Source organism: Pongo abelii, chromosome 7 (genome assembly GCF_028885655.2).
Source record: "Pongo abelii isolate AG06213 chromosome 7, NHGRI_mPonAbe1-v2.0_pri, whole genome shotgun sequence".
Lineage (NCBI taxonomy): Eukaryota > Metazoa > Chordata > Mammalia > Primates > Hominidae > Pongo > Pongo abelii.
The window spans coordinates 32674738-32692664 of NC_071992.2; the positions used below are offsets into that span (position 1 = coordinate 32674738).

Genomic DNA, 17927 nt, shown 5'->3' on the forward strand with positions numbered 1-17927 from the left:
AGGTGATCCGCCTGCTTCAGCCTCCCAAAGTGCTGGGATTACAGGTGTGAGCCACCACGCCTGGCCCATATTTATGCTTATTATTTAAGAAACACAAAAGAAAAAACCCCTGAAATTAGAAGGAATCCAGTTTATCCAAATAATTCTTCTTTAACAACATTTACAAACAGGTTTTTTTTTTTGCTTATAAAATTTGCTCAATTTTAATTTGTTCTAATATTTAGAATCAAAACACACATTTGAAGGAAAAATATTCCATCTTTTAATATTCTGTCAAGTACAGATTTTTAAAAAATGTAACTGAATATTTAGGTAAGTCTTTAAGAGAAATTAAAACCCATGAAATAAAAATATCACAAAGACAATGTCAACAGAATCTGAAAGTTGCTTAAAGAGTCCTTAACCAGAATATTTAACTTTTGGTTTACATATTAGTAGTAGTATTAACAACAAATGCTGTAACATCTTGGCATAACCAAACATAAACCAAATGACTGAGGGAAACATAAATCAAATGGCTGTTACTCATTTTTGGCTGTTATTCAGTTTTGAATACCAGTTAATATTACTGCTTTCAAAGTTGTTTAGGAGTTCTGATTTTGACAGACTATTTTCAAATAAAACTGCATGGACGAAATATAAATGTTTTTAAAATATTGTTTTAACTCTATCATCTTTTCAAATCTCGTATTTCTTTCGGTTACAGTTCTTTGCTTGACCTTCCCTTTTTAAAGATCTGTATGTTAAAGAAGCAGCTTAGGTATTCTGAATTCCATCCCAGTTGGTTTAAGTGAGTATAAAGAGGCTTATCCTGGGGATTCTCACTGTCTTTCTAAATTGAAAAATTAGTTACTCTACATTAAACAACGTAGAATTATAGTCTTTTCAAAGGCCTGTGCCAGATAATACAAAAAGTTTGCTTACATAAAAAGTTTGCAAAAACACTGAAGCTTTGCTAGTTATTTGTTGCGATTCAGCCAAACCAATTCTCTTGTCACATTTTAGGGCTAACCCTTGAGAAAGGTCTATCCAGTTGTGAGGGCTTTGTCTGACTAGGATCTTACACAAAACGGGAATAGCTGTTGAGCAAGAAAGGTAATACATGAAAAGAGACCGCTCAAGACTGCAGTTACATACTATCCTGTTGCCCTACGATGATTATTACTAAGAGAGTTTTTACTTTTGCAGAAGGTTAAAAAGAAAAGTCAATGACAAGAGCATGAAAAACTATATTTGTGCTACATTGTTTAAATTACTGTAATAAAGACTAACTGCATAAGCATAAACATTATTCTCTATTATTTGTTAGAAAATCATTAAAATAACTATTCAAATTGTGAAATCCAAAAACAAAATAACCTTCTGGAAATGGCTCTTGTAGAAAAAGGCACTGAAAGTGCTTCATTGCCAATATAATCAACTACAATTGCTTCCAACATAAAAATTTAAAAAATCTCTACTCAAGGAAACACTGAGAGTATGCAAACCAATTTTTCTTTTTAAAAATATTTTACAAGTAGAAACTATAAAATATTGAAATTGAAGAAATTTGCCATATCTGGCATAGAATTGTAAATTATATAATAAAGTGTCAAGAATTATAAAATTCTTGGTTTGATGACTAATGAAAAAAAATCCTGCTTTCAGCTCAAATGGCACAATGCCATCAACAATGTATTGAAACATATCAGAAGCAAGAATCTAGTTTTAAAGATTTTACCACTATTGCTTAACCTTGATCATATTACCCTCCCCTTATAATTGCATGGAAATAATTCTGGTATATCAGATGTTAGAAATTGATGTCCTATGTGATATGTGTTAGATTATTTGTATATTTTACAAAGGACCATATGATTTATATTTCCTACCACATTTACACACATTAAAAATCACTAAATGTTAAAAAATATATAAGTAAAAAATATTTGCAAAAACTTGTTATGTCTTATTTCAATAGACAGAAGACTATTTTCGGTGTCCTGGATGAAAGGATTCTTGGTGCCATGGAGCTGGAAGGAAAAACACCACAAAGATTTAAATAAACAATTTAGACTAACGGTATATGATACTATAGTGGAAAGAACCTGAGTTTAAATTACAGCTAAAGAGACCAAAGTGCTTATTTGCCCTTAAGTAGCCATAGGGTCATCGGATCCTATGAAAGTTAATTTAAGGCTCTCTGAGGAGTGGTTTCCTCATCTGTAAAAGAACAGCACCTCTGCATCTCTCTAAGGTATCCTGTGAAATTAAATGTAATAAAGGACATAATGTGACTGGGACACAGGGCTCACTCAAGCACTGTCTTTTAGTTCCATTTTCTGGTGTTGAATACAAGCACCACAAACAATATAGTGACAAATGGGTCCAAGAGATTTTCACATTTTTAAGAATGCAGTTCCTGTAAGTGTGAGAGGTGATTTCTGTGGATTATTTACACTCGTGATAACTCAAAGACGTGCTTATAACATTGCAATTGCCTCCTTACTTTTTTTTAGAGTGACTTTTAGATATAAGTAAATGATTATTTCTTTTTCTTTTATTTTAATTGGACTAATATAACCAAGGAGGTAACAATACAGATTATTTGAGAGTCATAGCTGGACTTGATTCCAGAGCTATCTTTTTTAATATCACAAATAGCTTAACTATTAAGAACAAAAGAAAGCCCAAACTATGAGAACCCTTCTGAAACAATCAAGATTTCCTATCTAAGAAATTAAAGTGTCCACTTTAATTCATAGGTTTGTCCCATCTACTATGCTTGGTGTTTATCATTATAGCATCAGCAATGATATCAAATTAATAAAAAAGGAAAAAGCAGAGTCATAGACTTTGTTCCTGCTTTCTTTTTCCCCTCTTTTATTTTTTTTTTTGAGATGGAGTTTCACCCTGTCGCCCAGTATGGAGTGCAGTGGTGTGATCTCGGCTCACTGCAACCTCCGCCTCCCAGATACAAGCCATTCTGCTGCCTCGGCCTCCCACGTAGCTGGGATTAAAGGCATGTGCCACCACACCTGGCTAATTTTGTATTTTTAGTAGAGACAGGGTTGCGCCATGTTGTCCAGGCTGGTCTCAAACTCCTGACCTCAAGTGATCTGCCTGCCTTGGCCTCCCAGAGTGCTGGGATTACAGGCATGAGCTACTGTGTCCAGCCTTTTTTCCCCTCTTTTATCGTTTTCCTTATGTTCTGTCTTAGGTGAAAAATTTCTAGCCCTGTGTAAAGTCATTTACTGAGGCAGAGAAGAAAGGGAAAGATACAGAGATTATTACAATACCACCTAATACTCACATATCTTATGTAAGAAAAGCACACAAAAAGTACTACAGAAGTACGACAGAGATTGTTCTATGGTCCTATGGGAGAACATTAAGTTGTTCAACGTGGCTTGAATGCAGAGGTGGAAGTGGTGGCAGATGATGTTGGACATAGAGGACTGTGAAGGGCTCTGCATTCCAGGCTAAAGTATTTGAATTTTATCCGGTAGGTTATAGTGAATCAGTGATATAACTCCAATGCAGAGGTGCTGATGTGATCAGATTTCTCAGTTAGAAATGGAACTATGTCAACAGGCTGCTTCTTGCCCAATTCAGACCTATGGCCTATGGCCTCTCAATTTTTTCTAAATATCAATTTGTAAGAATATCCAGGGCTTAGAAACTTTTTAAAAGAAATTCTCTGGGCCTGATGCCTCACACCTGTAATCCCACACTTTGGAAGGCAGGGGCAGGAGGATCACTTGAGGCCAGGAGTCCGAGACCACCCTAGGCAACACAGTAAGACCTCATCTCTACTAATATATATATATTTTTTGAGACTGGGTCTTCCTGTCACACAGGCTGGAATGGAGTGCAGTGGCGCGATCTCGGCTCACTGCAACCTCTGCCTCCCGGGTTCAAGTGATTCTCATGCCTCAGCTTCCTGAGTAGCTGGGATTACAGGTGTGTGCTACCACTCCCAGCTAATTTTTGTATTTTCAGTAGATACCAGGGTTTCGCCATGTTTCGCCTCAAGTGAGCTGCCCACCTCCACCTCCCAAAGTGCTGGGATTACAGGTGCTCAGCCTCTACTAAAAATTAAAAATTAAAAATAATTAGCTGGACATGGTGATGCATGCCTGTAGTTCCAGCTACTTGGGATGCTGAAATGGGAGGACAGCTTGAGCCCAGGAGTTTGAGGTTTCAATAAGCTATGAACGTGCCACTGGACTCCAGTCTAGGTGACAGAATGAGACCCTGCCTTAAAAAAGAATTATCTTGCATTTCTCTGTGTAAGATATTAAAAGATGGTTATTTTTATTTAAAGTACATTTTATCTCCAATGGTAGAATATTTGGTTGTTAGGGTAACTTTTTCTGCAGGATAATTGTTTTTATATTTTGCTTTAACTCTGATAAATGCACATTTCAATTTCATTAAAACACCTATATTCTAATCATACTATTTTACAAGTAGAATTAAGCATTTTAGAAAGAAAAAATTTCATGTTACAGAGCAAACTATCAAGTTCTTCTACCAATACATTTTAATTAACTCTATTCACTTACACCAAGATACCATATTAGATAACTGAGAGAAAGAGAAGGGTTGTTTTATCTAATTGAAATTTATTTTCCCACTTTAGTTTACTCTGTTTTTCCTCTAATTATCAAAATAATGTATGTTTCACAGTAGATAATCTAGAAAATGCAAGAAAAAATTCTCTACACACCCCAAAGTTTTTACCTGAAGATAGACAAATTAAAATGTTGGTATATTTTATTTCAGTATTTCTATTTCCATATTTATGTAGGTAAGTTTACATGATATAGTTTAAAAAAAAGTCAGGTCATTAAAAACCCTTTAATGGTTGCATCACATTTCACTGTATCGATTTTTTTTTTTTTTTTTTTTTTTTTTGAGGTCAAGTCTCGTTCTATCACCCAGGCTGGAGCACAGTGGCGGATCTCCGCTCACCACAACCTGCGCCACCTGGGTTCAAGCGATTCTCTTTCCTCAGCCTCCCGGGTAGCTGGGACTACAGGCATGTGTCACCATGCCCGGCTAATTTTTGTATTTTTAGTAGAGACAGGGTTTCACTATGTTGGCCAGGGTGGTCTCGAACTCCTGACCTCGTGATCCGCCCCGCCTCGGCCTCCCAAAGTGCTGGGATTACAGGCATGAGCCACCGCGCCCGGCCCCACTGTATCAATTAACTATAAGTTACTTAACCATTCCCTGCTGTTGGGTTTTATTGAAGAACACATCAAGGACATATTAGTGATAGTGACAGTTTTTTTTCTTGAATTTTTGACAACTAGATTTCCATCCTCTCTGCCCAATCCATGGGCAATTCCTCTCCTTCTAACTCATCACTTACTGTGAATTCCACTTACATAAATGGACACAGTTAAAAGTAACAACTCAATAAAGCAGGCATTAAAATGTGAAACTCACCATAAACCCAAGGAACTTCTGGAGGCACATCTCGATTAGGAAGGTAAGGGTATGTAGCTTGTGGTAATGGCTGATGAGAAGCATACTGTGAAAAAATTGGCTGCTGAAAATTAGAAGCAGGTATTTGAGATTGAAAATACCCATTCACTGGCACAAAGCCATTTGCTTGTGGCTCCCCAGCAAAGTAAGTAAAATATTGAGAGTACAGAAGATTGGAATGTGTGCCCTGGGCAGTACTTGCAACTGTAGTCAACAGCCCAGAAGGAGATGGCTGTACTTCATATGATGTTATCCCTTGGTATGTCTGGGTAATGGCATTGCCATTGCTGCTGCTGTAATGATAAACACACCAAGCAGAGTATGGATATGAAGTTCCAAATAAATGCTCAGAAGAATTATACATTGGGGTACATGCAGACTGTGGAAGTTCATTCCCATATGTGGCAGCATTCTGCGTTAGGACTTTTGATTTTTCGTCATTCTGTTGTTCAGAAAGAGAGTACTCTGCTCCTTGATTCACATTAAGGGTTATATGCCCAGATGCTCCAAAAGTATGCACAGTATTGGGATTCAATGTATCCTTCATGTATTTGTCCTCTGACTCAGTTTCTGCAGGCTGTAGTTTGTTTATCTGCAGAGTAGGAATTTTTTTCTGGATACAGATGGGTTCTGGAGAAGTCACGCATGAGGAATTTTTAATAGATGAATTTAGTATATCATTATCTTGAAGTTCAAAGACTGTGTCATTCATTTCTAGATCAGTATGGACATCTTTCACAAAACAGAAAATTGGCTTTGAGAGCACCGACGCGTCAGGCACAAGAGAAACATCAGTTTCTGGATTTATATCAGAAAGGCAGGATTTTTGGGTGGGATCTGGGGAATTTTTAAGAAATTTCTGCAAAAGTGTCTCATGGTCTGGTGAAAATGTGCCATGTACACTTTTTTGGTCACAAATTGCAAAAGCAGCACAATCTTTCTTATCACTTTTTGTTTCAGCAGCACTAAAGTTCACATTGCTTTTCTTCATGCTATTTAAATTTTCCTGTTGTTCAGTGAAGTGGTCTGGCACATCAGGTGAAACAGTTAAGTCTATTTTGCTTTCCGACTTTGACGTGCAAGTGTCTTTTGGGTTCTCTAAGGGTAAAAGTGAGCCAGGTAGTGATCTTTGCATTTCAACCTTTTCTGGCGTTAAATGATTTCTTTTCAGATTGTCAGATGAACTTGGTACTATTTTGTTTTCGCTTTGGGGATGAGATCCTGTAGTCCTATTAGGTGCAATACATACATAAAAATGACTTTAAATATATAGGGTCATAAAATTTTAATGGAAATATATATTTGAAATTTTTATCCAGGAGAGGAGTTCTTAAGCTTTACATTTTCCCATTCTATTGGCACTATACAAGTAACATTTTCCTAGTTTGACTGCCGTGGTTTGGATTTAGATACTTTTCCTACTGAAGATGATATGCTCTACATTTTAAATATATTTCCAATATTGTAATAAACTATTTTGTGCATTAGACATTTTCTAATGGAGGCTTTTAAAAGTAGAAAACTATCACTAGTCAATTGTTCAGTAGAGTTTTTTAATTCATATGCCTCCTGCCTGCTGATGATCTTCATTACTTGTAAATAGCTATAAATAACTGGTAAACTACCAGCTGTAACTCCTGCCTTCCCACCAAAGATTTCTTCCCTCTCTGTTATAACAGACGAATACGTTTTTGTCTGTTCATCTTTGAGAAGAGGAAAAGCAGATCTCCAAAATTTCTTGCCCAATTTAATAGCCTCGAAATTATTAGATAAATTCAGACAGTCTCAAGCAGCTGAGAGAAGCATCCAAATGGGAATTGTCTAGAGCCAGACAGTTAATATAGGTCCCTGAGGTAATTATATATATATATACACACACATACACACATATGTATGTGTAAGTGTGTATATATAAAAACATATATATATATATAATTTTTTTTTGGATACAGAGTCTCACTCTGTTGCTCAGGCTGGAGTGCAGCGGCACCATCTCGGCTCACTGCAACCTCCGCCTCCCAAGTTCAAGTGATTTTCCTGCTTCAGCCTCCCAAGTAGCTGGGATTACAGGCGCCTGCCACTATGCCCGGCTAGTTTCTATATTTTTAGTAGAGATAAGGTTTCACCACGTCGGTCAGGCTGGTCTCAATCTCCTGACCTCAGGTGATCCGCCCGCCTTGGCCTCCCAAAGTGTAGGGATTACAGGCATGAGCCACCACACCCAGCCCGTAATTATATTTTTTGGTGCTTTATGAAATTCTTAAATTGTATGAGGAAATATTATGTTGAGAAGGGAAAAGTAGTACTATTTCTCTGTAGTCAAGAGAAATTCATCTTTGGCCTGGAATTCACATATCCCACTCAACAAACTAAAAGCCAAATATTTCACTGAATTCAGCCCCACTGAAACATCACCAGAAATGCGATAAAATCAAAATTATACTTTCTGAGAACTCAAAGTATCATATGGGAATTGATGACTATGTAGGTTCTCATTAAAATGCCAGTTTTGAAATTTGCTGTTCTTCAAAATGCACAAGTTAAAAAAAAGTAATCTTACCACTTGTCCTATTTTTAAAAGTCCCTTTTTGATTTTAAAAGTCTTTTTTTGGTAAACCACTTACTAAGCCCCATCAATTCTTTATGCATTGTATCGTATCTTGTAAAGATATAAATTTTTCTTTCTTATTCTGTGAAACAATCACCCTTTTCTAAGCCTTGGCTGACTTACTTCTAACTATACTCAGAATATTCTTAACCTTTAAATCACTGAAAAAGCACATTTCACATGACTTTAGCCTTTAATACTTACAGAATGAAGTTCAAACTCCTTAGGCTGAATTTAAGAAACTGTATAATTTCAAACAAATTTATTTTTCCTTAGCTTAGTCTCATCCCCTAAGTTGCATGTATGATCCAATGACATTATATAAATAATTGTGTTATTCTAGTTGTTTAGTATCTGCCCAATTTTGTTCAATTTTTTTTCCACATAGGGCTGATGGGAACTCCTACCTTGGATGCTTGAATGCTGCCTTTTCTCTGTTGATTTCTGTGACATCTTTCATGTCTACCTGTGTTTAAAAGATACAAAGAAACTCTTCATTAGTGATAACAAACTATAATAAAAATAATTATTATTTCAATATTAGATATTTGTAATTGCTTGTTCTGCCATCATCTAAAGTTAAACTCATTAATTATCACCTCCCTGCAGAAAGCAGTGACTCTCCTAGACTTCCCACATTTCATATATGTTTGGAGTAACTTTAAAAAAAATAAATTTGCAACATTCTTCTTATCCTCACATCTTTTTTTTTTTGAGATGGAGTCTCATTCTGTCACCCAGGCTGAAGTGCAGTGATGCGATATTGGCTCACTGCAACCTCCGCCTACCAGGTGCAAGCGATTCTCCTGCCTCAGCCTCCAGAGTAGCTGGGACTAAAGGTGCCCACCACCACACCCAGCTGATATTTGTATTTTTAGTAGAGATGGGGATTCACTATGTTGGTCAGGCTGGTCTCGAACTCCTGACCTCAGGTGATCCACCTGCCTCAGCCTCCCAAAGTGCTGGGATTACAGGCATGAGCCACCGCACCTGGCCCTTAAAACTAATCTTGAAGTCCATTTATGACTGTTCCCTCCCTCTTTTATGTTCTTTCTTGTAAACCAGTTGCTAAGCCCCATCGATTCTTTAAGTCATGTCTGTCAATATGAATTTTCCTTTCTAACACCTTTTTCTAAGCCATGGCTGACTTATTACTGTAAGTAGTATTATATACAGTACAACTTACTACTATATATACTTCTATAGAAGACATATATGACTTATATACTCAGAATCTATCCGTTAAATCATTGGAAAAATGAATGTCATATGACAGTACACTTCAATGTGTACAGAATGAAGGTCAAACTCCTTAGGTCTAATTTAAGATATTCCATAATCTGAAATAACCTTCTCCATCCATAGATTATTCTTACCCACTAAGTTAAATTGTTCCAGACTTAATTTAAAAATTATATATATATAAATTTTTTTTGAAACAGAGTCTTACTCTGTCCTCCCAGCTGGGAGTACAGTGGCGTAATCCTGGCTCACTGCAACCTCTGCCCCTGTGCTCAGGCAATCCTCTTACTTCAACCTCCAAGTAGTTGGGACTACAAGTGTATGCCACCATGTCTGGCTAATTTTTTGTTATTTTTAGTAGAGATGAGGTCTCACCATGTTGCCCAGGCTGGTCTTGAACTCCTGGACTCAAGGAGTCCACCCACCTTGGCCTCCCAAAGTGCTGGGAATACAGGCATGAGCTATCGCACCCAGCTGCAAATAGGTTTCTTTTCTAAACTTCTGAACTAAGAAGTCTTGAACAGCTGTTAAGAGAAACCTCTTAGAGCAAGCAGAGCTGAGACAACTGTCAAAAGGGCTCTGGAGGCCAGACTGCCTGGTTTAGATCTGGGTGCTCCCATTTACTAAACTCTGTGACCCCGGGATAGTCATTTCCTCTGTGTCCCAGTTTCCTTATCTTTAAGTAAGATAATAGGAAATACATCATAAGGGGTTGTGTATAAAATAAATCAGTGCCAAGTACATATTAAATGTTTTAGACAATTTGTTAAAATGTATTTAATATAGGACTTTTAACTCCTTGATAATTATCTCTTGAAAAATATCTGTCCTATTTCTCCATTCGGATGATAATGGTCAAGAAGACAGGCTTCGTTAGCCACTTTTTAATATTCACTACACTGGGCATAGGCTTGTTATACAGAAAAGCTACTCAATAAATATTGGTCACTCACTCAGTGTTCATAATATTGAACTCTTTCTTAAGAAGCTTTTAAAATTCACGTCCTTCCAAAAAATGTTTTCTAAGTTAAAACATTTAATTTTATGTTTAAAAAGTAGACATTTGCAAGGTATCACCTATACATATAATTTACGTATCATTTTATAGACGATATGAATTGTTTAAATCAATATTATAGTAAATTCATTTTGCCAATTTACCATTCTTAACTTTTAGAATTCTGCAAACTACTTGTTTGCTTATGAGTAGACTTGTTTTCAAAAAGAATACTTACAAAAGTTTTGTTTTAAAACATTCATACCTTTAGCTTTTTACAACTGGAAATAGGAGTATCTTTCTGTTGTTCCTGAGAGTCTTCACATTTGTCTACAGTGCTCGGTCGTTTTTTAGAGGAATTTGAAATGTTTTTGTTTATGCACTCTGATATTGGGGGCAACATCACAGAAATACTAAATTTATTGTTATTTTCCCCAGGTTTTACAACATGAATATTCATTTTTTCTTTTCTCTTCAGCTGTAAAATCTTCCTTCCGTTATACAGCATTTGGCATAGGAAAAAGGAAATGGTTAGTTCAGCATTTTTAGCACATATAATCTTCATATGTTCAATTGTTTTCATGACTTTCCTAATATGGGCCATTTTTCCTAAATCTTTCCTAGGGGCAGACATTACATTCTTCAGCAGTGTAGAAAATTGATTGTAGTTGTATTCTAACTCCGTCACAGTGCTTCCATAATTTATGGATGCTATATATGGCACAAAGTCAATATATGTGGAAATAAAATACTTAGAGTTCTTCAGAAGCTTTTTTATTTCTGAAAGTTCTTGAAGTTCTCTTGAGAGCAAATGAATAGCATATGAGCAATTAACAGCTTCATTATATTTGCAGATAATATCCAGATCTTTCTTAAGTTCGGAAATAGCCGTCTCTATCACTTTCCAAAGGCAAACATCTGTTGAGTTATCTTTAAGAAATGAAAAAGAAGCCATTTTTTCTTGGCACTGAACCAGCTCAGGAAGAAGTGACAAATCAAACCAAAGCATACCTCGAAACCTCTGTTTGTCTAGTTTCTTTGCTATTGAGTTTTTAAGAAAGTGAATTGTTTCTGACACCATGACGATTTCAATGTACATTTCAGTAGCTTCAGGCTTTAAAATGATAGCCTCATGGCTGTGGTTTATCACCATGTCTAAAACATTTTCTTCTGTGATAAAAATATTATCCATGCTATTATCTTGTAGCATCTGAAAGTATTTTTTTAAAATTTCTAAGTGATCTGTACATCTCAAGGTGAGATCCTGTAATTGTTTAAGGTCTGCAAATTCAGCTTGATCCAATATCTCACTAATACAACAAATATCTGGGTGTGCAAGCAAATTACTGTTAAACTTAGAATTTTCTATGCTAATTGTTGCTTTGTTTATTGGATGATCTGACTTTCTGGAAGCAATTACAGTATCCTCCTCAAGCCCAATAGGGGAAATTGGTTCATTGTTTAAATCTTTAGACAAAGTATCATATATCTTCTGCAACTTAGAAAAAGCACATTTATTCACTCTGAGTAGCCTTTCTTCGTCCTTCTTTTGTGAGTATTTTTTGCTGAAGGATTGTGTTCTCTCTTTCCAAACAAGATTTTTTGCAGCATCAAAAAAGATATGTTCCAGACCATAAAGAGATATTTTAACACGTACTGCCTCGTTTTTCTTAATAAAATTAACCTTTGAGGAGATCATTTCTATGATAATCCACAGATGGTCCTGTTTTCCTGGATATGAATGAACTTTAGGAGAGTCCCCACATACATTGATCAACTTTAAAGTACTTTTTCTTAAGATTTCCAGGTCTTCTAAACTATCTCCAAAGTTAACTCCACAAGTAAACGGAACAGAAAGAGAAAAGTCAAAGCAATCGGAACAATGCTCCATTATGGCTTCACATTCATTAACCTGTCGTTTGTATTTTAAGAATACATAGTATGAATTCTTTTCCCTTTTTGTTTCTTCAAGCAATTCAACTAATTGATCATGGTAAGTCTGTAACTCACAGAATGCATTATATTTTAATCTTCCTTGGAAACCAGGATAGAAATTAGACTGCTGTTGAAATCCACGTGGTTTTCCAAGAAGCTCAGCATACAGTGTTTCATCATACCAAAGCAAGCTTCGGAATGTTGGTTCACCTTCTAAGTGCCTTTTTTTGTTTTCAATGAATTGAATTGTTTCCATCATCATTTGAAGTTCTACCAAAGTGTCAACAGCACATGGTTTTAATGTGTGTTTGCAATTATTCCACAGGTTTTGGTCTACCAGCAGTTCTCTTGAAATCAGGATTTGTTTAACTGAACATTCTTGCTTTCTTTCAAAAGCTTCCACAAATAAAGGGAGAATATTTAGACAAAACTTAGTTTCTTCCTGTAGAATCTGCAAAGATGATGCTTCATCTGCCCTCTGCAAAATTTGAGATAGATTAGCTATAAGGGCCATATGATTAGCTGGGCAATGTTTTTCTTTAAATTCACTCACGTATGATGCAGGTTTCTTCAGAAGAGTAGTGACTTTACAGGTTTCAGAGTGGGCAGGTAAAACAGGCGTATGATTAATTCCTAGAATTCCTGGTTTGGAAATACAGGCTATTTCTGAATGTAATGTCAAGTCAGACTGCGAGTCATTACTAACTTTAATTTCCCCCTTCTTCTCTCTTTTGTTAAGCGGATTAGAAACTGTGTTCTTCAAAGGGACTGACTCAGTGGTAGTATTTTTAGTGCTTAGATGGGAATCAATCAGTTTAGTTTTAATAATTTTCTCATTTAAGCAGGATTCTTCTGAGATCTGATTCTTTTGATTTTTGTACTCAGTATTAACAGTTGATCCTTCAGTCATGCTTCTTTTGTAAACAGAATCTTTTGCTTTTTCCGCTTGTTTAACTTTCCACGTTATTCTGTCCTCAGTGTCTTTCTTCACAATACATGTTTCTGAAGAGAAGCCTTTTACATCATCTTTTAAAAGCAGAGAAGTATCACTGGAAGATAATTCCACTATATTTTCTCCATAACTTTTATTTTCTTCAGTTACTGATGCTACATCCAACGCATAACTCTCAGTGATATTTGTTTCATTCCCATCTGTACAGAGGCAATTACCTGAAGAGCACTGTTCTGTCTTTAGAAGCTCTTTTCCTCTACAGCTCAGCTCACAGTGTGGTACAGTAGTGGATGCTGCAAAAGAATCTACAGTAAGAATTCGCTGCTTATCCAAGTAAGATTTTGAAGATTCTCCCTCACTATCTGTCACTGCAGCGGCCGATAACTGAGGAATACGGTACTTTTTACTTGCTATCAAAGTTAGGTTTAATGGGCCCATAAGGAAGTTACCTGTAATAATGCTTTGTTTGGGTCTCTCAATAGGATCTGTCCACTTTACTTCCAGGTTTCTTTTACAATCAGATAAAATAAGGTTACCTTGTTGGTAGAGATCATTTAAAAAGTGCTTCACATTTGAATCTAAGACTGAAATAAGCACGTCAGTTTTCGCCTTTGTGTGACCCATGCAAGTTGCATCATAATCGTTGCCTGTACTATAATTTATGTTGTTTTCTTTTATGCAACTTAAAGATACAGAATTACTTTCATTTATTACTTCATTAGCCTCACAACTGTTTTCTTTAGTTGCATCTTTAACATTATGATTTGCTGAATGTTTTTGAAGCTTTTCATATTTACTAGTGCTAGATAAAAACTTTGTATCAATTTGATTTTCTTTTTCTATTAGTTTCTCATCTGAGTGGTCTGGGGAAAACAGACATCCAGTTTTTCCAGAAAAGGGCTGATGTTCTTCTGATATACTTGGATTGCTTACACTGCTACTATAATAAACTGACTGACTTGTACTTTGGGATGTGGAGGATACAGGCAACTGTGATTCAGGATGTTCTTGATTATGAAATTCTCCCATGTGACTAGTGGGGTGACTTTTTGAGACACTGCTAGCCATACTTTTCCTAGAAAGGCATTTTTTCTCTCCACTTGTTTTATAAGACTTGTACTTTGACACATGGGTTAATGATTTAGAAATATCAGCTTTTGGAGCTCTTTTCTTTCTCTGTTTGTCGTATTTTCTTTTTGACAAAAAATGCTTAGTAGAATAATATTTTCTTTGAGACACAGAACTATGATCTTGAAGGTCACAACTTTCCCAGAAATTATTGCATATTATTGCATATGATTTTGGTAATGGGCCCTTTCTTTTTTCTCCTACTTTAGTTATAAGCTGCAAAGATGTGTGAACTCTTCTATGAGCTTTTTTTAAGTGAACAACTGCTTTGTCTAGTTTTCTGGAAAGACATTTGCTTTTACATAAAGATGCTTCATCACTTAGGATATTTAGGACACTCTTAATGTGCTTTTCTGACTGTGAAAATGTTTTAATTCGTCCTTGGGATAATGAAGAAAAACACTCAGATGAATCTTGACTGGTTAGCCTACTCTTTCTCCCATAAATTTTATGTCGTCTTAAATCTTTATGTGATATGTTCTGATCCCTGGAAGATGTATGTAGCTTCCTTTTGCTAATTCTTGATTCTATCTCCTTTTTATTTTTGCTATCATTATAGTCAGTTTTTGATTTTGTAAAGAAACATCTGCTTCTATCATCTATTGTTGTGACATTAGAAGGTTCAGTAAACAAAGATTCACTGTTCTGATTTTCAGATGTATGATTCACATCTGTATTATGACTCAAGTCAAAAGAAAGGGAGATTTCAGAGTTACTCACTGGTCTTGATTCTTGCCTTATATTATCAACTTTATCTTCACATGGATAATCTGCATTTTCACCAAAAGGCTGGGAATAAATGTCAAATCCTAGAATTTCTCCATCTTCCTCATTTATTTCCGGTTTTGTGGCTTCAGTTACATGTGTGCAAAAATTATCTTTCAATGCAAGGGAGTCAGCTGTCGGGCTGAATCCTGGCCTAAATATATTAGTAATTCTAATTTGTAGATCTGGAAGTAAAATTGGGCTGGTAAGCTCTGTTTCATTGTTTTGTGTAGAGGAATAAAAATAGTTACTTTCCTTAGAATAATGCTGATCACTATTCTCCTTTCCTGTGGTGCTTTCCAAAACTTCCATCTCCCCGTTACCAAGTGCTAACAGACCTTCCCAACTGATACGAGACTTCAGAGCCTTATATGAGGTCACATATTCTTCACAAAGCATGTTTTCATGGCTATGTGTATCTTGTTGAAATATAAAAGCATCATCACAATCTTCTAATTCTATTTCAATTTCACTTTCCAATTCAATGCTTTGAAGAACTAAGTTCTCATTTATTGATTGATGAAATGATTCTTGTGATTTATTTTTATCCGTATCAATTTCACAATCAGAAACCCTATGTTTTACTAACAAACCAAAATCTGGACTTTCAGAAGAACTAGTTTCTTTAAACTGGTATATCTGGTGATCGTCATTATTTAGGCTTAATGCAGGCATAGTAGCACTAGCTATCTGTATTGCAGCATTTGAGGCTACACACACTGAAGAACCTGCAGTTTTGGGAAATGTGGAAGCCAAATGCTCTACACTTCTTCCACTATTTTCAGTATCTTTTTGTTTCACGGCACTAATGGTATCTTCTTCACTCTCTAATAATGCAGTTGTTGCTGACACATATTTTTCTCTGCAAATCAAGTTAAACGTAGTAGAAAATTCTTCAGAACTCAAAATTTCTATATTGTTGTAATTTTTGTCCTCCTTTTCATCTATATTGCTGAAATTTTCGTTTGTATGAGAATCCTGCTTTTCGTCTCCATGTATGTTCTCTATGTTGTTTTCTACACATGAAGCACTATTCTCTTTAGCCTCATTTTGGTTTTCTTTATCTCTTTGTTCTTTGAAATTAACATTCAGGCATATATCATTGTTTAACTGTGAGTTACACAACAGACTGTGACCCTGAACCCTATCTTCAACATAAGCAGTTTCTTCATAGTCTCTCTGAATGTTCTGTAATGACACTGGTTCATCTTCATTTTTCCTATGGACACATATATGTTCTCTAGTTATGCTGCAATTTGAACTGTCATGAGCTGTTTCTATGTTATAAGATGAAGTAACTGTATCAATGAACATTTCTTTGGCCTGGGGTATGTCTTTTGGTTTCGGGAAAGCTTCAGTTATAATGCTAGCATAATTTTGATTTATTTTCCCCAGTTTCAGTTCCATTAGCTTTTGAGCAATGGCTAAACTTGTATGAATGTTATCCTCATACTCCACAGAGTGCTGAGGATGCTTTTGTGACAGGCTCTCTAAACTTGGAGTAATTTGCCATTCCAATGCTAGATGATCTAGTTCATCCTTATCCTTTATGGTAGATTTAGAAGATTTTGTTATTTCTAACTCTTGAGTAATTAATATTTTATCACAGCTTTTCCCAAAAGAATTATGACTCTCACTCTCTTTGCATTCTTGGTGCAAAACAATGTAATTATCTATTGGACTGATTTTTGTTTCATTAGTGAAATCATTATCAATTTCTTTCCATGAAGTTTGCTTTTCTTCATGTTTGGAACTGTCTTCCAGGTCAGCGAAGTTTTTCATCTTTCCAATATTTTGAAGGTATTCATCAATGCTTACTTTCTTTTTGAGTGGAAAAATTGTAGACGTTTGGCAACCAGTCTGATAAATGGTTTTTAAATCAGAAGACTGTGATTCCTGAAAAATGTGACTACTGTACTCTTTTGTATAAGCATTACCGGACTCCTGTTGGGCTCTCTGAGCCTTCTCCTCACTGTGGTTTTGGTTCTCAACCTCTGACACTACATTTGACACAGAAATTGGGAAGGAAAAATTGCCTTGGTCCTTACATTGCCCTGCCATGGTAACTTTATTGGGAGGTATACAGTCATAGTCCTCAGAGCCCATGTTGTGAGCCCAAGATTGTGAATCATTAACAGAAGTTTTAAAGCAAGGGGTATCCAAACCATTAGTAAGAACAGTATGATCACCAGGGACAACTTCTGAGGAGGAGGCAGAATTAGATGGTGTCGATTTTATTTCTGAATTAACATTATCTAAACTCTTCTCAAATTGCAAAATCTCAGTTAAGCCTGCAGTATTACTCTGTTCTTCCATACTTTCTTCTCTCCTCATCAGTCTTGGGTCTTTGATGAATTTTGAAGTAGTAACTGTGCTTGAGCCAGTATTGTTGTGAAGAGGAAAAGAAGCATTAAGACCACTTAAAATATTTTTAAGACTTGTCCAATTTAACAAAAGGTCACCATTAACACTTTCTTTGGCATCACTGGGCATAAGTGAAATGTCTGAATCATGTGCAAGTACTTGAGAAGTGTCTCTAATTTCTGCTAAATTGTGCTCTGTCTGTCCACTGTACGTTTCAGGTATAGAAATGTTTCCATTTTGTACATTTCCATAGGAGTTAGAAATATTTGAGATGGAAGGATTTATCTCTGAATTTAGTGCATTGCATAAACAGTTTTCTTGAACAAATGGAGCTACAGGTTTCTTGAAATGTACAAAGATGACAGTAGCATCTTTTCCTTTTCCAATTCTTTTGGCCACTGTACAGTTACTCAGAGAGCATGTCCTTTCTGTGGAAATAATAAGGAAGACAAATTTGAAAA

At 35.8% G+C, this 17927-nt stretch overlaps 1 protein-coding gene across 2 annotated transcripts in view; it reads right to left on the minus strand.

Annotated features, from left to right (window-relative positions):
* Positions 1-238: 238 nt before the first annotated feature.
* The window catches only part of TEX15 (testis expressed 15, meiosis and synapsis associated), an 84426-nt gene continuing 66737 nt past the window's right edge, over positions 239-17927 (minus strand). Inside the window, exons 8-12 of one of the 2 annotated variants that reach the window (XM_063726602.1) lie at positions 13659-17894; positions 10588-13502; positions 8491-8549; positions 5437-6704; positions 239-2012 (exon numbers count right to left, since the gene is read on the minus strand). In XM_063726602.1, the coding sequence (XP_063582672.1) occupies positions 1969-2012; positions 5437-6704; positions 8491-8549; positions 10588-13502; positions 13659-17894 (8522 nt within the window). In that variant the 3' untranslated portion in view covers positions 239-1968. Of the gene's footprint in view, positions 2013-5436; positions 6705-8490; positions 8550-10587; positions 17895-17927 lie in introns of both variants that reach the window. The other variant, XM_024251246.3, reaches the window with a different exon arrangement.